The sequence below is a fragment of the Primulina tabacum genome, chromosome 16, assembly GCF_025594145.1.
Source record: "Primulina tabacum isolate GXHZ01 chromosome 16, ASM2559414v2, whole genome shotgun sequence".
NCBI classification, from domain to species: domain Eukaryota; kingdom Viridiplantae; phylum Streptophyta; class Magnoliopsida; order Lamiales; family Gesneriaceae; genus Primulina; species Primulina tabacum.
In genome coordinates, this window is record NC_134565.1 from 27,578,295 (window position 1) to 27,599,766 (window position 21,472).

At 34.4% G+C, this 21,472-nt stretch overlaps 1 protein-coding gene across 2 annotated transcripts; it reads right to left on the bottom strand.

Moving 5' to 3' along the window:
- Positions 1-1,148: 1,148 nt before the first annotated feature.
- On the bottom strand, positions 1,149-20,679 carry LOC142529380 (uncharacterized). 2 transcript variants are annotated; one of them, XM_075634910.1, is made up of 18 exons: positions 20,561-20,679; positions 20,182-20,349; positions 19,570-19,809; positions 18,996-19,142; positions 18,388-18,466; positions 17,049-17,232; positions 15,871-15,936; positions 6,325-6,585; positions 5,529-5,735; positions 5,138-5,441; positions 4,311-4,470; positions 4,103-4,211; positions 3,228-3,363; positions 3,087-3,142; positions 2,707-3,006; positions 2,515-2,637; positions 1,616-2,299; positions 1,149-1,528 (listed from the first exon to the last, which is right to left on the bottom strand). In XM_075634910.1, the coding sequence occupies exons 2-18, from the start codon at positions 20,309-20,311 to the stop codon at positions 1,355-1,357; spliced, it is 3,360 nt and encodes a 1,119-aa protein (XP_075491025.1). In that variant the 5' UTR covers positions 20,312-20,349; positions 20,561-20,679; the 3' UTR covers positions 1,149-1,354. The 2 variants fall into 2 exon arrangements, with proteins under 2 accessions (XP_075491025.1, XP_075491024.1); XM_075634909.1 differs by having other exon boundaries at positions 20,438-20,672.
- Between the last annotated feature and the right edge of the window lie 793 nt (positions 20,680-21,472).

The following is a 21,472-nucleotide window of genomic DNA, read 5'->3' on the forward strand; positions in this document are numbered from 1 at the left end:
ATACGGTGTAAACTAACCCATAGCTGAGTTTTACGTGATGGCAACATTAGCAAGCCAACATGTTTCACATCATGTGATAGTCCGGTGAGTCTGTCTGTGGGTGCCTGAGAATGAACGAACCAATCGATGCGTATCATTGAATCCAATCATCTTTAAACCTATACTGCCAGCCATGATGGCAACATTAGCAAGCCAAAATCGTTGTTCTGCCCCAATTGCTGCACCAAACCCTAGAGGTTACTCAAGCATCGTCCGCTGTTGATTCGTTGTAAAATCCCAGAACATATCTGCCCAAGGTCACCCTTTGCAAACACCAAAACTTTGCCACGGTCTGTTGTTGGATTCCAACACATGTATTTAATGAAATCTAACGACATCACTCCACGAACATGCACACACTATGCTATAAACTGAGTGTAGTCTCGGGACGACAACTTGGGTTTGGGAACTTCCCTATTGTGCCGTGACCGGGGAAGATATAGAGAAGAAAACTTACCTATATACCTCAAGCCTTATACGAGAGATCTATGGGAATGCCATACTCCCAATTGAATTCAACATATGAGTCTTGCAATAATCCAGATATCATCCAAAAGTATGGATCAATAACTTTTGCAATATTTATGGTCGTGCAATCACTACAAATATTTTACTTCAGAGGGCAACTTCTTGTGCATATATATGGAAAAAACTTTAATAAATATAATTTGCTTCTACCTTTATAAGTTTCGACACGAAGAGAATGGTTCACTAAAATTATATTTAAGTATTTTTTGGTTTGGATTTAAAAAAATGTAATTCACATAGGTTCGCTCTCATACCACACGCGGTTCACTTTCCCATTCATGTATATTTCGATCAAAACCTAAAATTGAAATACTAAATGTGTAGTAATGAAGTAAGATCAAATAGATTTAAAAAAGATTATTTTGAGCCTTCACAACAGGATTATCGGCAGTAATAGGTGTCGAAATATACATGACTATGATTCACGGTTACAGGCTAATACCCTCTTGGGTCCTCTACCTTAGCAGGGAGAGTGGGTAAGATCAATCCTCCGTCAATATTTGGATGAAAGAAGAAAACGATATTGGATAAAAATTGCAATTTTATCTCACAATGGTGTTAAAAGTCAAAATGTAAAAACCTTAAAATTAAATGAGATTTGATTCATTCAAAGGAAGTTGCAGTCAATCCCTGAGCCTTTTATTTGGAGCTGCTGTTCTAAAAAAAAGTTGGATTTGTTCAATTTCATCACTCAAAGGACATGGTTTCACGGTACAGTTTATAACATAAACCACAACGGGGTATACAAAAGAAAACTGGTAACAATAAAATGCAGGCAAACCAATAACTAGTTCTTCAGAAGCTGGGATTTATAAATGGAAAAACCAGAGGTGGATGCATTTACAGGTGAAAATCTGATGCAGAAAGAGTAATTTGTAGCAGGCACTAGATATTTGTCATGAACAGAAGGAGACCAGCTATCATCTCCACCTATACCCATATGCTTGTGGTCGAGATGCACCTTTATTAAGAGATATCACGAAGAAAAATGTCAATTTAGATATCCATAGGCGATTAGTGATAAATAATAAAAGCGCCAAAAGAATACCTCGATGTTTTCTCCCTTCACTAGCTCCTCATTGTGTGTCGCTCTTTCAAGCTCTGCTGTGCCATAGTAACTTGCAGACATTTGCATGGGTGGAGATCCTCCATAAATTGAAGCATATATGCCGTGGCCATCCTTGTTTTGAAACGTTACCCACCTAATATCAGCCCTACCAGAACATTCAACAGGCGCAATGTATGGCACATGCATGCTACCGACATCTAGTTCGTATGCTCCAACATGTGCAGCAGCCTTACGATCAGGATAACACTCAAAAGGACCCCTCCCATACCATTTGACCAGGTCCATTGATTTGTCCAAGTGAAGTTCTACACCGACACGAGGCAAAGGAGGCAAACTAGAACTTGGTTTTACTTGACATTCCAGTATGACATCTCCAGAACCATAAATTGAGTAAACTAAATCAATCTTATAGAGAATATTAGATGCATCGCATTGAGATGATTCTAAACCTCTTGGCATGCCAAGATAAACTATTGCTATTTTGACCAGATTATCTGTCATATTTTGAGCAACACAGCTTTTGGTGACGAATACCAAATCATTCATTTTAGCGCATTTCCACTTTGAAAGGTAGCTTTCTGCCTCACCTCCCTTGTCATTATCTATAGGAGCCCTCCAAAAGCACGGGAGTATACCATTGTACATCACAAGTACTCCATCAACCTATCATTTTTTCCATACATCAAGTAAATCATGCCAAGATTTTTATAAAAACTAAATGAAAATACCTAATCTAAAAAACTTTTCCATCAAAAATTTAAATCCTGTATTGCTTTCACTATTTCGCTATTGTATAAATATAGAGATCCAGATGACATATATTTTCTATTCAGTAAATGATGACTGTGAAATCTTGAAAACCAGATGCTGTAAGCTACCTTCCAGCTCTCGATAGTTCCAGTTGTTTTGTTAAATTTGATCTCCCACAAATTCTGATTCTTAACGTAAATGGTATCATCCAGAACTTCAGGGAAGATAGCTGCATCTTTAACCTTGATGATCTGAAACGGCAACACTAGTTAAATATTTTGTTATACTTAGAGAATAATAATTACAGTATGATCACCTACATGATTAACAATTTCTTGTTTCGGCGGCAAGAGGACTTGCGAAGTTGAAACTACATGACCACTTTCAGCCCAACGAGTCGAGTGTTTAAGCAATACAGTTATAGTCAAAAATATTTCTGCAGCATCTGAAGTAGACCATACAGCATACCACGGGCCATTGGTCCACTTTATGTCACAACTTTTTTGAGGTTCGACTTTGTGTACGCTTAGAATTCCAGAACCAAGATCGATACCATCACCATGCACCTTCCAGTGAAACTCCAATGCTTCCGTCGTATCAAAGAAGTGCGTGTTTGTAATCTACAGGAGAAATATCGGTCTCATATCATTAAATTTGAGAACAAAACCAGGAAATTTGCACGTCATTATTTTAATACCACCTTCATCGTTCCTTCATTGAGTGAGACTTTGATTGGCTGGTATACGAACTTTACCTCTGAGATTATAGAAAAGATTCTTAAAACATTTATTAATGAGTACTGATACTATGCCATGCCGAAAGATCAAAACACTCAATTTACCATGCAGAGCAGGATGAGGAGTTCGATCTGGCCATGTAAGGCCATTGAGACAAAAGTTTAGATCATTAGGAGTATCTCCAAAATCACCTCCATAAGCCCAATTTTTGCTACCATCCATGCCCTCCTTCAATAATGCCTACATGGAATTAAAATAAAACTATTCATCATCTAATCCAGTCGGAAACTCTTAATGCAGCAGGGATACATGGCATTGACATGCCCCTTCTGTTCAGTTAACTCACAGAATACCCCGTAAGATTTGAATAATTTCATCCTTCCGTAATGGAAGTAAAACAAATCCATATTTTGATTTAATGTGATACGCATCTTTAGTAGGTTCCATTGTGAATTTTAAAACCTTTCTGTAATCTCACATAGCTCGCCTGTCATATGGCACCCAGATGGTTTTAGTTGATTGATACCTAGGAAATGCTACAATAATTGCTTCAATTCTCCCTTGCCTCTTGAAAGATTTCCTGTTTAAATATGTAAACACCGCCACCCCTATGAAAGGTAAAAATGGAAACTGAAAAAAGAAGAGGCTCTAACATCTGTCAATAAGGGGTGTGTAACTGCAAGATTTGCCAAACATCAGGAGGATAGAGGCATTGCTGAAATTATTTAAAAATCATGGTTGTTTCTGTTATAAAGTCAAATCTAAAGAGTTCTTAATGAAGTTTGTCCATTAAAAGAATAGGGATTGTCACAACACTTAAAACTAAAATCATGGAGATATTGTTTTCGCTAATGAATAATGTACCGATGATAATATATTTATTTGTTACTTTAGATTTCTTTCTTTCCATACAAACTGCACAAAATTATGCTACTGTAAAAGTGAGAGAATTCATGAAAAACATTCACCAAAATCGGACCTGATCAACCCAATCCCAGATGAAACCTCCCTGAAGTCCAAATGTGCTATCAATTGCTTCCCAGTACTCATGAATATTTCCGGTACTATTTCCCATTGAATGAGAATACCTGCAAATGTTTTGAGCAGTTAAATATGCATGAAAAGATTGGACTGAGAGATTTAATATATCTTAAATGATGAGAGTATCAAGAAACTAACTAACATACTCGCATAAAATCAGCGGACGTAATTCAGCTGGATCTTCTGCTATTTTAACCATGTCCCACACACGCATGTACATTGGACACACGATATCCGTAGAAGGTGTTCTAGCTCCCCCACCTTCATAATGGATAAACCTTGATGGATCTTTTCCTCTTATCCAACCTGACAAAAAAGATTGTGAAAAAAATGAGAATGCATGAGCTGTTTAGCTAAGACAAGTTTTTACTTGTACAACTCTTAATAGTTTTCTATTTGACTAGATTAAATGCTCTCTGATGAAACAACGATAAATGAAGTGATTATGACGAGGAAGCTTGAAGTTGCTCTCAAGTATTTTTAGCAAAAAGTTTAAATGCAATAATGGAAATTCAACACAAGCATATTTGACATGCATCTGCTCCTACTGATGAATCCTTGGAAGTATCAACTTTCTTCACACTCCGTGTGGTAGAGTAATTTCTTATGTCAATATAGAATAATCCATTTTTAATAATTTCGAGCGCCCCAATGCAAGCGTGTTGTACGCTCGTACAATCTTTTTTATGAGAATTTTAAATTTGATTTTGTTCAATTTTTATATCAAAATAGGCACACTATTATAAAATAAATGTTATACAGTAATCATTAAAATTTTCAAATAGTACACTGATAATTTTAAAATTTCTAGGGGTAAAATGTCAATTATCAAAATATGAATAGGGGTAATATTGGCAAATAATAAAAAAGGTCATATCACAAATCACTATCATTCTCGCGCTTAATAATATAGTTATAGATTTGAAGATACAGTTAACTTCGAGAGAACATTATAGTTAATAAAATAAAATACCAGCAAGAGCAGAGTGATTAGGGCCATAGCTAGCCTCATTTCCCAATGACCATGCTATGATGCACGAGTGATTTTTGTCCCTCTCAACCATTCCAATAACTCGATCCAACATGGAAGATGCCCAACATGGTTCCATTGTTGGATGCCGCACATTTGGTGAAAGATGAAAACCATGTGTTTCAATATTGGCTTCGTCGATCATGTACATGCCAAATAGGTCACATAACTCATACCATCGTTGATGTTGAGGATAATGGCTGTTTCTGACAGCATTAATGTTATTTTGCTTCATCAAAACCAAATCCTACGCAAATATAACAAAACAAACATGCCAAAAGGGTGGACTTGAAAATGTCTGAAAAGTATGGGAAAAAGGAAGTGGATTTGTTACCTGAACCATGCAGGGCTCCAAGTTTGTTTTCCCAAGACGAGGATGGTGTTCGTGTCTGTTCACCCCTCTTATCATCACTGGTTGTCCATTTACAAGAAGTTGTTTAGGAGCTTTTGTTATTTGTCGTATACCGACTTGGCATGATTCACAATCAACTATATGCCCTGATGCATCTTTTAGGGTGATAACAAGAGTATAAAGATTTGGCTGTCAAAACACAAATAAAAGGATAAGAGAAGCATGGAACAAAAAGCAAAAGCCAAATGGATGGGATTCATTTTTATGCAAGATTCAGGTCAAATGTCGTGAGTTTAAAAATGAACAACAAAGTATTTGAGTTTAAAAATGAACATAATAAAGTATTTATCATTAAAAATGACAGTAGATCAGAAGAGAAAATGCGATTAATAGAACATCATTTGATGCTACATCGAAAACAAAACTACTGGAAAATGAGAAATGGTTTCCAAGTTCCATTTTGATACCATAAGTCATAACCATAGTAAGTTTGGCGTTCTATGCACTGAAAAAGTTAAGTTCTGAGAACTGATAATGCGTCCAGAAAGTTGCATATATATACAATATGTTGAAATTAAAGTTGGAAGCATGACATAGTTTAACATACAAAAATATGGTTCATAAAGCTCCTACGATTCCATATATGCGTAACAACTTAACTGTTTTATGCCCTGACATTGTGCAAAAATTGAGAGTCCTAAATAGTTGTGTACTTTCCTTCCACAAACAAGGAATCATGCAATTCAAATTATAACTTTGTAGGTCAAAAGCATCTTACATGCTCAGCAGTCCACAGCTTAGGCATCTGCAATTCTCCTTTAAGATGATACCCTACGAACCCAAGAATATAATCAACAGAGTGAATCATTTTTAGATGAGCCACGCTCGTCGCAAGAAGATTGACAGGTCCGTTGCTGGTGTACCAACTTCCAGTGTCGAAAATTTCAGCTTCGATTGTGAAGTTCTCAACAAACTTATCTTTAGCTGTTACAGATGAATCGTCTATATTCACAGTCGAGTTGTCAATTCTGACCTCAACCTGGATGGTGATTTCGAACAAGTCAAAATGATCATCATACATTTGCCACATATGGTCGTCATAATTATAGACATTCTTCACAATCGCAGGGTTTTGGTGCATTAAGAAACCAGCTGCTAATCTAAAAAGCTGGTTTGCGCATGAAAAATTATCTCCCACCTCATAGTATTCCGTTAATTTTTTACGGCCAGTGATAACAATTTTTAATTTTTTACGGCCAGTGATAAAAATTTATATGCTTGATAGCTTTCACGGAAAAATTCCTGACATTAAGGGGATGATGAAGCTCCTACATTAGCAGCACCTGAACATCATCATTCCATAAAAATTAAATTTTCAATGTTTTGACGGGTATTCTATTTAAATTTTCAAGCAAATTTCATTAAGAGTCACAAAAAAATTAAGTGGCCAGGAAAGGAATGAGCATGTTTCTAAGCACTCAGACTTTGTCTTAGAATTATTGGTGGGCCGAAATGGGTTTCAAGTATTTGGTGTTTAAAATTCGAAAACATGGGAGCCAAGTGGAATTGATTGGAAAAGGATGAACTGAAATGGGCAAACCATTAGTATTCAGCTCAGCGTTCGCTTGGGATGTATATGACCGCAAACAGGACCAAACCGGCAAACACGCTGAATTATTTCACTCAAAAGTCAGTTCTCAGACTATGCTTAGCCTGATGTATGTGAAGGACTTTGTCCATGAATGCTGTTTGGCAAGGAGTTTTGCTGCACATTCGTATGCAAAACCATTTTACTAAGAAATGTGTATATATACACAATTGTGGATAATAGAATTTACATTTTACCTTCGTCTACATAGCAGAAACAACTGATTTAGGAGGTGATGGCTTTAAACTTTTCTTTCCTGAATTCAACTTGTTTGTATACACTGAGGCTGGGGTTGAGATAACGAGAGATTGAGTATTTTGTATACACTTGTAATATTTCTCTATAATAAAGATTTGCAATAGCTTCGTGGACGTGAGCTATATTGGGTGAACTTAGTAAATTTTTTATATTCTTGTTGACTGTTTTAATTTTGATATTATATTATTATCATGATCACCACCATCGCTATGATGTAATTACACAACAATTGGTATCAGAGCCTTGTCATAAAATTTCTTAGAATTCTGAGTATAAATGTGGTTGCAGCTTTGTCTGTCTTCCACATCAAAATAGATTTTTTAGATTTTTTGCTAAGGCTAGAGAAGCGAAGGTTGTAGGTCAGAACATAATTTTTGTTATGCCGGTTACAGATTAGAGATTATATATATAGCAAGAAGTTGCATCAACCTCTATCCGGAAAGAAGCCGGAAAAGATGGAGGATGATAACCGGGAGCTCCTTGACCGACCGGTGTTGGATGTAATACGATTGAACTTAACGAAGAACGAGGCACATAACGTGGTGAAGGCACGAATAACAGAAGAGATGATGTCCATTTTATCAGACATGTACGAGAAGTCGTCATCAAATAACAAATTACATCTCATGAAAAAGTTATTCAACTTGAAAATGGAGAATGTGGTTTGGTGGCTAAATATATCAATGAGTTCAATACGATTGTTTCTTAGCTAACATCAGTTGAAATTAATTTTGATGATGAAATTCGTGCACTTATTCTTTGGTGTCTTTACCAAATGTTTGGGAACCGATACGGACAGCGGTTAACAACTCTGTTAATGATGTCAAAGATCAAATTCTTGTTGAAGAAGTTCGCATGATGGATTCAGGTGAATGGACATCATCGAAATCTGCTCAAAATCTCGAAAACAAAGGAAGAGACAGGAGTGGCGAAAGGAATTCTAACCGATGGCGCGGTAGATCCAAGCCAAGAAATGGAAAAAACATTAACACTTTTGAAAAGAACTTTAAATCAACCAAGAATAATGCAAATGCTACTACTGAAGAGGTACATGATGCTCTATTATTATCATGGAAAGCCCGACTGATTCTTGTGTTATGGACTCATGATCTTCATTTCATACCACTGATAATCGTGATGTATTCGATAATTACATCACTGGCGATTCGGAAAAGTTTTCCTGGCTGATGGAAAATCTTTGGAAATAATTGATATGAGTGATGTCTGTATGAAGATGTCAATGGATCTGTCTGGTAAATCAACAAAGTTAACATGTACCAAAATTAACATGCAATTTGATCTCCGTGGGGCAACTCGATGACGAAAGCCATAATGTGACCTTTGGTGATGGTTCCTAGACAGTGAACAAAGAAGCCATGGTTGTTGCTCGATGAAAGAAAACTATAACACTTTATATGACTTCCAGTTGCAGAGATACATTAGTAGCCGTGGATGCTGGAGCTAATTCAAGTCTATGGCATTGTAGGCTTGAGCATATAAGCGAGAAGGGAATGAAGATGTTTTTATCAAACGGAAAGCTACCAAAATTAAAGACCATTGAACACAAGCTCTGTGAAAGCTATGTCTTTGGAAAACAATAAAATATCTGTTTTTCAAAAGGCGGTAGAGAACTGAAAGCAGCAAAATTGGAGCTTGTTCATACTGATATATGGGGAGCGCATCTCTTGTGACATCCCTTGGAGGCTCAAGATATATATATATATAAATAAAAGCAGAGTTTTTGCTAAAATTAGTAATTTCCCGCCAAAATGTCATTTCTAAAAAAGGAAAGATAGATCATGAATATTGAAATATATGTACCGCAATAAATGATGATTTCATTTATTGTTTGCATTGATTATAACAATTCATTTAGTTCAAATTTGAATTTAATTCATTTTTATATTAATTTAAATATATATTCAAATTGAAACTAAACTCTATTGAAAACATAAACTACGTTAAAATTTTTGCATTGATTATATCAATAAATTTAATTTGTGATATGATTTGTGTTACTATGATATATTTAATTTTTTTTACAAACTGTATAAATAAATTTTAAATGCAAATGATTGCAAAGTTCAGCATCACTCATCTATATATATATATATATATGGAGAATTTTCGCAAAAATAGTAAATTCCCGTCAAAATGTCATTTCTAAAAAAATAAATATATATCATGAATATTGACATATGTGTACTGCAATAAATGATCAATTCAATTATTGTTTGTATTGATTATATCAATTCATTTAATTCAATTTTGAATTTAATTAATTTTTATATTAATTCAAATGTAAGTTATGTATTATAAGTTTTTTTTTACTCAAATTGAAACTAAACTCTATTGAAAACGTAAACTGTATTAAAATATTTTCATTAATTATATCAATAAATTTAATTAAAAACTGTATAAATAAATTTAAAATACAAATGATAGCAATGTTCAGTGTCACTCATGAGATAAATCATTCAAAAATACATTTTGCTATTTTAAGTAATTTCCTGCCCAAATTACTTAATAAAAAAGAAATACAATATTTAATTATTTTATTTAATTATTCTAAAAATAAAATTGGTTGAGTGTTAAAAGTTATCACTACAACAATGTTTTCCAATTGATATTAAATTATCATTTAATAATCATAAATTTTTATCCCAAATGCATATTATTTCGAAATTACCTTAATTTAAAAGAATTAATGCATTGTATTTTTCTTCCAAAACCATATGTATATTGTATATCTTGAATTGTCTTATTAAAAATTCAAATAAAATAGCACAGAAAAATAAAAAGAGATAGATTCAAAAGAGTTTCAAATGAACATTAAATTACTCTCAATAAACATGTATATTACCCCCAATAATCAGAAATGTTTAACACCCAATGCATGCAATTCGAGATTTTCATAAATTGAAAGAGTTGATGTAGATATAATTCTGTCAAAAGCATCCAATTAATAATTTTTGTCCCTTGGGATGTCTTATTTGAATTTTAAATTATAAATAATGCAATATTGCATATTTTATTATAAACCAATTTTATTCTATTTATCTTACTAAATTTATCTACTCCAAATTTGAACTCTGAAATGAATTCTCTTTTCATCACCATATATTATTTGAATCCTTCAAAGATGTAATTTTCGTTTAAATTTAGATTTGTTCATTGTTATGAACTACCTACATATGGAAACAACGAGAACAACGAGACATTAAGTTTGAAATCTGTCTTTCATGATCGAGAAGTAAAAAATATTATTCTTCTATTTGTACAAAATTTTAATTATTACGTATTACAATAATTTTCTTCTATATTACAAAGTTCGCGGATACATGATAGTATTAAATGTCCCGTAATGGAAATGATTAAACCAATTCTAAAGAAAGTACGCATCTTATTAGAAGACACTTTATAAAATTTATTGACATTGTTTTGGAATACACATAATAAATGTTAATAAAATAACTTTTCTGATTTATACATAATTTACTTATATATGATCACATGTTTCATTTTTCTTTCGGAATAATAGGTTGTTGTGTATATTATGAAGTGATTTTGTAGATAACATCACAACCCATTTGTATAAAGATATTGATGAAACAATTATTGTTATCATTCAAATGTGTCAAACACGTGTCATGTCACAAAATTATTTGTGAAAATGGATTTAGACGAAATTACTGAATTTTTAAAAAAATATTTCTCATTAATTTTATTGAATGTGATTTAAAAATATTTTTTTATCACATGTTAAAAAATAATAATATATAGCTTCTCGAAAATTAAAGAAGTAAATATGCATTAAGGTTGGTGGTCGACATCAATACACTAAACTCGATAAGCATCATGTCATTGCCTTAGGCTAACATAATCTAAAATTTTGATATATGATTGATATATGATAGTGATTATTAGCCAAAAAATTAATCGACATTCGTTGTATTTAAGAAAGTTTTTTAAAATTAGCGAAAAATATTTTTATTTTTATTTTTTATAATTATATTATTTTTTCAATTTAAATATTTATTCATTTTCACTAATTTTTAATAATATGATCCCGTACATCGCACGAGTTAAATACTAATTATGTCACAATTATGGACGATTCGAGCCGGCAAGTTTGGGTTTATTTTCTGAAAATAAATATGATGCTTATAAGACCTTTAAAAGATGGAAAATCATGGATGAGAATGAAACCAACTTGAAGACGAAGTGCTTACGATCTGATAATGGTGGAAAATACGAAGATGATGAGCTCAAAATATATTGTGTACAGAACGGGATCACGATGGAGAAAACCATTCTTAGTACACTTCAACAGAATGGCGTAGCTGAAATGATGAACATGACCCTGAATGAACGTGCTAAGAGCATGAGATTGCACTCTGGATTACTAAAATCATTTTGGACAGGTGTTGTTAACACTGCAACATATCTAATCAACAGAGGACCTTCGGTGTCAATTGACTGCAGAATACCCGAAGAGGTATGGAGCGGCAAAGAAGTAAACCTTTCTTTCTTGAAAGTGTTTGGATGTTTATCTTAAGTTCATATTGATTCAGTTGGCGGAACAAAGCTTGATCCGAAATCAAAGAAGTGTTTCTTTATTGGTTATGGTGATAATGAGTTGGGTTATCGTTTATGGGATGATCAAAATCGGAAGATCCTTTGGAACAGAGATGTAATCTTTAATGAGCAAGTATTATACAAGGACAAGTCAAGCATTGGAGCTAGAGATGAATGTCCTGAAGTCAATAAGACCGATGAAGTTCCATCGACAGATATTCATGTGAATGAATCGAAAAGCAATAACCAGGAAGATGAAGAAGCAACTGCACGAGATGATGACCGATGAAGCTAAACATGTGAGTACTCCTTTGGCTAGTCACTTTAAACTAACCAAACCACAAAAACCAACAACGGAGTAAGAGCATGTTTATATGAATAAGGTTCTTTATGCTTCTACAGTCGGAAGTCTCATATATGCAATGGTGTGCAGTAGATCAGAAATAGCACATGCAGTGGGAGTTGTGAGCAGGTTTATGAGCAATCCAGGAAAAAAACACTGGAAAGTAGTTAAATGGATTATGAGGTATTTGAAAAGTACTGCTAGTTCATCTTTATGCTTTAGAAGGTCAAATTTTGACTTACAAGGTTTTGTCGATGCCGACATAGGTGGTGGCCTAGATGGCAGAAAAAGTACCACTGGTGGTACGACAGTAAGTTGGGTATCTAAGTAGCAAACTATAGTTGTGCTTTCGACTACTGAAACTGAGTACATTGCAGCTACCAAACTAGTAAGAAGATGGTATGGTTGAGATTATTTCTGGAGGAACTGGGTCAGAAGCTTGAGGGGAGGACATTTTACTGTGACAGTGAGTGCTATTCATTTAGCAAAAAATCCTGTTTATCATGCTAGGACAAAGTATATACAGATTCGATATCATTTCATCAGTTTAGAATTGGAATATGGAGTCTAGATGCTCGAAAAGATTCCTGGAAGTAAGAATCACGTCGATATGCTCACAAAGGCTCACGCCGATATGCTCACAAAGGCTGTGATCATTGACAAACTGAGTTCAACTTTAGTTGGGACTCTATACATAATGAGGAGATATGAGTTGATACATTAATGGTGTGAAGTCATGATTGGAATCAAGTCTTCCGTGGCCGTAGCCTATATTAGGTGAACCACGTAAATCTTTGTGTTCTTGTTGATTGTTTTAATTTTGATATTATATTATCATCATGATCGTCATCACTTCGACGTAATTATCCAAAAACGTCATATATTAACCTGGACTCATTTTGTTGGAAGAAAACTTTCTTGTCTAGAGGTGGTCGTTTGACTTTGTTTTTAACAGTATTGAATGTGCGGCCAATGTATTCCATGGCTCTTTTTAGGGTACCCTGAGGTGTAACGGAAGCCACGGAGAAGATTATGAGAGATTTTTTGTAGGATGGAACAGATGGGGATCCCATGGGTGGCTTGGGATCAAGTGTGCAGACCAAATGAGCAAGGTGGATTGAGTATTGGTAACATATGTTTGAGAAATCAGGCTTTGTTAGAGAAATGGTGGTGGAGATTTTCAACTGAAGGTGAGTCGTTATGGAAGAGGATTATGATTAGCAAATATGGAACACAAAATAACTATTGGGATGCGGGTATTGCAAGAAGTGGTACATTCAGAAGTCATTGGAAATTTATTTCAAGAATCTATCCGGGCTTTCTTCAGTCAGTGAGAGCGGTGGTCAAGGATGGAGAAAATATTAGGTTTTGGAAAGATGGATGGCGAGATAATACTTCTTTTCGGGATCTTTATCCGTCTTTATTCCATATTTCATCAATCCATAATCATCTTATTTCTTTATTTGCACAATTCAATTCTTCACTCACTTATTCTACTCTTTGAATTTTTGTTTTCGGTGGGATCTTAAGGTTGAATTAGGTTATTTAATCGAGTCTTTAGAGAGGGTCAGATTGCTTGAGGCTATAGAAGACTGGAGGAAGTGGTTTGGGATTCTACTGGTCAGTTTCAGTGAATCTTTCTTTGACTATTTCTTTCATAATTATCCTATTTTTTCTCTTTATCATACAATTTTGAAAGCGTCTATCTCATCCAAAGTGCAAGTAATTTCATGGATTTCAGTGCTCGGGAAATAATCATTGTCTGAGATGTTGCAAAAAAGATTCCATTCATGCTCTCTTTGTCCAAATTGGTGTGTTCTATGTCTGTAAGAGGTGGAGACTTATGAGCATTTGATCATACATTGTCCTTTCTCACGTCGTCTTTGGTTTAAAGCTTTGGCAGAGTTCGGCTTGGTTTGATTATCTCCTAGAACAACTTGGGATTTATCCGAGGAGGATCTTGGATGGAATTTGGGGAAGATGGGGCTTTTTGTTTTGGAATTTCGTGGTTCACTATTTGAGCTGGTCTGCATGGATGGAAAGGAACATGAAGATTCAATAGAAGAGTTTTGGGACAAGATTAAATTCAGGGTTTCATTCTAGAGCTCGAAGATTGCTGAGTTTAAATCATTCTCGGTCTCAGATTTGTATAGAAACTGGGGTCTACTTGTGTGTTAACCTATTTTGAATTGGAATCAGCGTTGTCTTTTCTGGACCTCTGGTTCATTTTTTGTAACTAATTCTATTAATCAACATAATATTGCTTTTTATCAAAAATAATTTTGTTGTGTACATGCATAACATAATTGCATGTTTTTGGGGAATTGCAAACAGTTTTGAGATGTGTTACAAATCTAAATTTTTTTGATCGAATAAGAAGGCTTATAAGTGGTATTATTGTTGAAGGAAGAAAAGGAAACTGAGAACTTTGTGGAAACATTAATGCCAGGGAGAAAAGGACAACTTTATCAATTCATGTCGGAATTGCATTGCCTAAATTGATTTTGATAAAATGATTATACCAGATGTGCACCAGTTTCAACTATCAGAATTCATGTAGGTATAACCTCATAAATCACGTCTACATTATCAAGTGATGCTGTACCCTGTGTATAGTTGATACTGGAATTACATATATGGGTTATTCTTCATCATAATGGGCTGTGTATGCTACATATTTATACATTAAAATTAAAATAATATTATTTGGTATTGAGAAATATGGCAATGGTAGGGTGAATGTGGTGTTGTTGAGGCCATCCCCTAAAAAGTGGTATTAGGCTATGTGCATTTAAACAGAAAAGGAGATGCTCCCTAAGGCATCAAGGCATCACGAAGGGATGTTAGGCTTTTTACTTATGCACATAGGAAAGGGGGTGTTAGGCCACAGTAGTTGGATTTCTCGCCAACTGCACTGACATGTAATTGTAGAATATCTAAAATCAATGCTCCACAAGATGAAATAAAGCGAAGGGTATTCTCTTTCCCATCTTACTACGTTATTTAATTTATAGATCACGTCAATTGTTATATGATGTGGTGCATATCGGGTGCTGTCACCATTTTGATGATTCTTTATGAGTGAAACAAGTGGGATATGAAATCTAGCACTTGAGGAGCAGATAGGAGGGAAAGATGGAAGAGGATAGTGATACTACTGGGTAAATGATAGAAGGGATGTTCTATTGATGATTTTGCTTTAATGTCAGTATATGGACATGTTTGCATGATGTCTTGCACTTACTATATGAGTGTTGCATTAAACCCCAAATTCTCGCTTCTCTTATCAAATGACACAAATTTTTGTTTACAAGATATCCAAACTTTAAGCTAATCGTGTTAAAGGTCTATATATTGGCAAACATTCCAAGTCGTGATTAATGGTAAGGAAAAATGTCACAGACTTATTTGTAAGGTTAATCAATGCTTATTTAATAATACACCAAGGCAGATTGCACGTAAAGAAGCAGAAAACACAGTTAAACTGCTTACAGTACCTGTATATCAGCACTAGAAAAATCTCCATTCAAGTTTGATTTGAAGAAATAATCAGCAATAAAGACCTGCAGATTAGATCATGTGATATTCTTAGCTCTTACAAGCCATTAGTAATTAAGTTCATACACAAAAATCATACCTTTTTCTGGAAAAACGTAAAATATTACTAATAGCGAATATACTATTGATACTTCATGCTCGTTAAGCGAGTGGTATAAGGCTATAACCCATTTTAACTTTTTCCATCTCTTGTTGACAAGATAGGTATATGACTAAAATAGGGAAACTGGAGAAAGATACTCCGATAATTGATACACGATAATCAATGGCTAATCTATTTTGTAGTTATCAAGGCAGTAATCAGGAGCTGGAGCATCACACAGACACACAACACACACAGACATAGAATGTGTAGCGGTGGGAGGAAACCATTTCTTATAATGTAAAGACCATACGGTTGAGGCAGCTCAGAGAGATTATGACAGTGCTCAAACAATTTAAGTCAGAAACCCATAGTGGTTCCACTTGCCAAAAGAATATATTAACTCCGCAAAGATCTATGTCCAGGCGAAATGAAAATAATCAAGAAATTCTGGAGAATTAAATAAGAAGCATAGATGCATGTTACTTTCTAATTTTAGTAATCACAATTTTCTTTTGCTTTTCAGCCCCTCTTAAATTTGACAGCTGATTACGCTTCCCCAAAATTTTCTGTAGCCATCTATATGATTTTTAAGAACATGCTTCACAATCTCCAAAAACACGTATCATATTCAGTTCTGTTAGTTAATAACACATGGACCAGTGATGACTCAACTGTAAAAAGGGGCAAATAAGGTGGTAAAGACGTGAATAAGTCATTAAAGTATCATTTATTTAAGTGATACTCTTTACTAATGAACCCTTCCCCTTTCTGTGAAATCACAACAGATATTTCCGGCACGTCTGAATTCTAAACCATTGAAAAAAGAAGGCTAATTTGACAGAAAATATTTCACAACATTCATGCTGCCAAGCAGATACATCCTCAAATTTATTATTTGATTACAATAAACTGCCAGTCTACAAGCAGTGTCTTTCTTTCAAAAAAGGTAATTGCATACTCCATCCTTAAATTATAATTTAGGAATCACCATAAAATTGCACACAGTGAAGACTCAGTGCACAGACCACAAACCTTAGGCTTAGAAAGAATAAGGACATCACGATGGATGCCGGATAACCACCAGTGATCCTGATCTTCAAGATAAGAACCGTCACTCCATCGCATGACCTGAACTGCTAAACAATTCCTCTCCTCAGAACCACACGGGTGACAAAAATCTGTGATTTCGAATTCAGCAGGTAATCTGCTATCCTGACTGGCCACACAACAAGAAGTGCCTTACAGCATGTAGATAATTAATATTAGTAGTTCAAATATGTGCACCTATAGGCCAAAAAAACTATTCATAATGTAATGCTACTCACTAAGTTCACAAAAAGTGTCATCATGCATAACAATCATCTTAAAAGTGATTGTGATGAGCAATTATAAGTTCCAGACTCACAAAACTAACAAAACCACACACAAGATTTTATACTTGTTAACCCAAGTGCAACTTGTAAGTACTCCTAACTATTTACCATGCATTTTCTTCTCACAAGTTCACAACCAACCTAGGTAGAACACATTATCATACCTAGATGTGCTTCAATTTTAGCTAAGTTTAACTACAACGGGCGAATAAACAGGGGCAGAGACAAATGAAGAGTAGCACACACTGTTCTCCCACCCCCTAAGCAAAAGAAAAGATGAAAATGTTCGGTGAAAGAACTCTAATTGATCAGTGGGGTTACCTCACCTCCTCCCCAGTACAAACAGCAAACACAAATCAACCATTTAATTTAAATATTTTTTCATGTATGATGTGCTGATGACCAAATATTATATGCTTCTCTCTCTATGATTCTTATATATTGATCCTTGTCCCAGATACCTAATATGATTACCTTATTCTAAACCAAAATGAGATCAGCTTTTTGGAGATTTTATTTCTTTGATTTTGTTACCTCCAAAATGGCTCTGACAAAAACAACCATATCACCTATTTGGCTTTTCTTGGATAATTTTCAAACCATACCAACGTTATCTTCTTTAGGATTTCAATTTGTCCAATATTATGTTATGATGAAATTTGCAAATCCACATCCTGGCTATTGTGCGAGGATCAAAGATGTTTTTACTTGCAAATCTATCACGAATGCTGGTAGGGTCTGAAAAGGTAGAAAAATTACATGGAAAAGGTTATCATCTCCACCTTTTCTTTGTTTCATTCCACTTTCACAACTTGCTTTATGCATCAATTTGACAAGTACACTATCTTAACAGATTAGCAGGAATGTTAGAATATAACATCTCCTGACCATGAAAATGTATGAACTACAATTGTTGGAACCAATGGAAATAGAGGACGGAATTCCACAAGCACAAACTTATCACATATCATGCAATTTAACAAAATGTAAGGGCGAACCTATATCCAGTGGGATGTCCATTCACCCATGCAAAGAAGGAAGAATCAACTGCTTCAAGATGTAAGAATATCCTCCGACCTGCAAAGGCATTGCAGGATATGATTAACAGCAAGAAAGATCATCATTTAAATATTGAATGTGATTCAGTAAATATTTAAGCTTCATCAATAAATAAGTTCAGGTGAAAAACAAAAAGAGGATAACGTGGAAAAATTTTTAAAAAGATATCCAGCGCAGTTCCATATTAAAAATTTAAGCAACAATACTTGATGCAGAAAAGAAGTGAGAATCAAGGGAAAAAATAATCTAATTCGACTGGACTTCAGGTGAATGGAAACATCGATTCTATCATTTGCTCATGGATGCATCTAGTAAGTGGCATAATGCAGAGAGAGTCATTGTAGGGAAGCAATATAAATTTAACATTATAATGTATTTTAAGCAAATTGTAAATCAACTATTGCGAATTAAAAAATATATTGAATGATGCCAAAAAGAATAAATTAACATTTCAACTCAGGTTTCTGAGCTCATCGTATAAAAAATATTGCAAACTGCAAGAAATAGAGTGGGCATTAGAAATGCACAATCATCCCTAAAGCCATACCTTCCCAGTCTGTAGGAAGATGAAAGAAAGTCCGGTAGCAGCCAGTGGGATTAGCCTCAGGTACTTTAGGTGGATTGAGTTGAAATGGATAAACGACATTAGTATAGATCGGTATGTCAAATCCATGCATCTGCCAGTTGGACGGGACTGTTTGAATTGAAGAAAAGAACAATTATGTCACAGCACAGTAGTAATAGGAAACTTAGCTACTTCAGTCACTTCAATGTGAAAATAACTTGACCATTAATCAATGCTCAAAAGAGGACAGGTTTTCAACAAAAGTTTTAGGTAGTTCAAGCCTGGACAACATAAAATTCATTATCTTTTAGGGGTAGAGTTGATGAAAATATTCAGTGCACTATTGATACAAGTATAAGACTTCTATTCTCTCAACCTCCCTTCTATTGATACAGGTATAAGACTTCTATTCTCTCAACGTCCAAGGGACTCAAGGAACGTAAGACTTCTATTCTCTCTGGTAATTCCGGGTTGATGAGGTATAAAATTTGGTAAATTAAGGTGCACGTGCAGGAGACATGCCAGTTACTATTACAAGATGAGGTAAAACTATTACCTGGTATTGTATCCCACGAAGAATCTTCATACGAACTATCGTAAAATTCCGGAGGAACACTGCTGGGTTTGGAGGCCAGAAAAAATTTCCAATTCCCAGACAAAGATCTGATAAAAGGCAGGTTCTTGACCCAATGTGCAGCACAATCGAGAGCCTTAGCAATCGCACCATCATCCCAAACGGCTGCTTTTGCCGTCAAGATGTCCACTTTGTTGCGTTCATACCAGTACTTCAGAGATCCTAAGAAGAATCAGCAGTAAAAATATTTTACTACTTTGAATTCACTTGGTTAACTGCTGGAAAAAACAGAGACTTAAAAAAAAAAAACTTGTTATATTCTATCCATTAGTAGATTGAGAATTTATCTCTTCTAGTACCCTCAAGTGCATTGAAACAAGCAGGTTGTACAAAGCAAAAGATTCAGTACTGAATTGCAAAAGAGTTCAATCTCAGATACATAGAAATAGATAATTAACCCCTCAAAACAAGAAGCTTACATAACCACGTCAACCTTCCAACTACTTAAGAAATGCATTCACTAGAATTCATTCCGGATTTTTTTACTTCAATAGCTGCAGAAAGTAATACAAAGAGAAAGAGAGCAGAAAATACCTTCAACAGACTCGTGACAGTGCAATCGAACATGATAATCTCTTTTCCTCCACTTGAAGAAAGACGGATCTTCCCAAGCCTTATTACCATTATTTGGAGGTAAAACAATTTGATTAACCAATGAACCCATCAATACAAATTTGAGCTTATTGCTGCCCACTATGAGATCTGCCACGTAAATTACAAAAAATAAATGTATATACGTAAGGGGAAAAGGAAGCAAAGAAAATAGATATTAACTCGTCAAAACACATACTGAAAATGAAACCACAGTAGATTGTGAAAAACACGGCCTGAAGAAAGTCTTTTGAAGAACTTTGTAAAGGGACAGCAGTACAAATTTTGGGAGAGCAATGAAATCTGAATTTGATCCTTCTACCTTTTGATTTGATTCCTTATACGGATAAACAGATTGAGGAAGAGAGTTTTCATAGAATCGGCATCAGTTCAGCCAGTGAAAACGAGATGCTCTTTCCCTTTCCTATCTATTAATCTATTATCATATATCCTGCACGTGTTTTTTGTGTGCATAATTTGGACGGAAACGTTAGATATTTAATATTTATTATATTATTATTCGTTATAATTTTCATGATAAAAATATATTTTTCCTAGAAAGTTATATATTTACACTATTTTTCTTTATTCAAAAAACGGTTTTTTGATTGTTGTTTAAGTCTAGAAATATACGATTGGATTTCATTCCAAACTTGAGATATCGATATCATATTATTTCTAATCACAAGCCATCAACAAATTTCTTTTTTTTTTTATTTTGTTGAAAATTGTTGGCCTTGTTTTTCTGATATTTCTGAATTTAGTTACTTCCACCGTTATTAAGGATTCATTTTCTTGTCTTTATTCTTGTAATGGACATAACTAAATTGGGTTAGAATATTTTGATTATAGGAACAATTTTGTTTAGTATAAAATTTTAATCATTCATATGTTTACACCTAACATTTTTATCTTTCCATGTTAAACTTGTATAGAGCATTGTTCTAAAAAACATTTGATCGGAGAAAGATGATCACCCGTCGCTTATGCGATTTTTTTAAGCCTATGTCTCTGATATTTTTTCTTGTTCATCTCCATATTTTTTTTACATTTCTTATGAATTGGATTCTGCTTAGCCCAAATCGTTTGAAGCTTACAATTGTTTAGTCCAAAGCCTTTGAAGTTCACTAGCAATGAAATCCCTTAAAATACGAAAAGCCTAATAGGCAAGCCCATGAAGGGATAGGTTGATGACCACGATGGGAGGAGTTGATTCACGATCCACAATGAACGA

Bases quoted from the DNA above. Each gene is read 5' to 3' on its own strand.
- LOC142529380 (XM_075634910.1), bottom strand. From the start codon at position 20,311: ATGGGTTCATTGGTTAATCAAATTGTTTTACCTCCAAATAATGGTAAT. The intron at 6,586-15,870 runs GTACTGTAAGCA...ATCACCATCCAG, and splicing joins TTTCTAGTGCTGATATACAG to GTTGAGGTCAGAATTGACAA. The intron at 3,143-3,227 runs GTAAATTGAGTG...CTATAATCTCAG, and splicing joins TCCTCATCCTGCTCTGCATG to AGGTAAAGTTCGTATACCAG.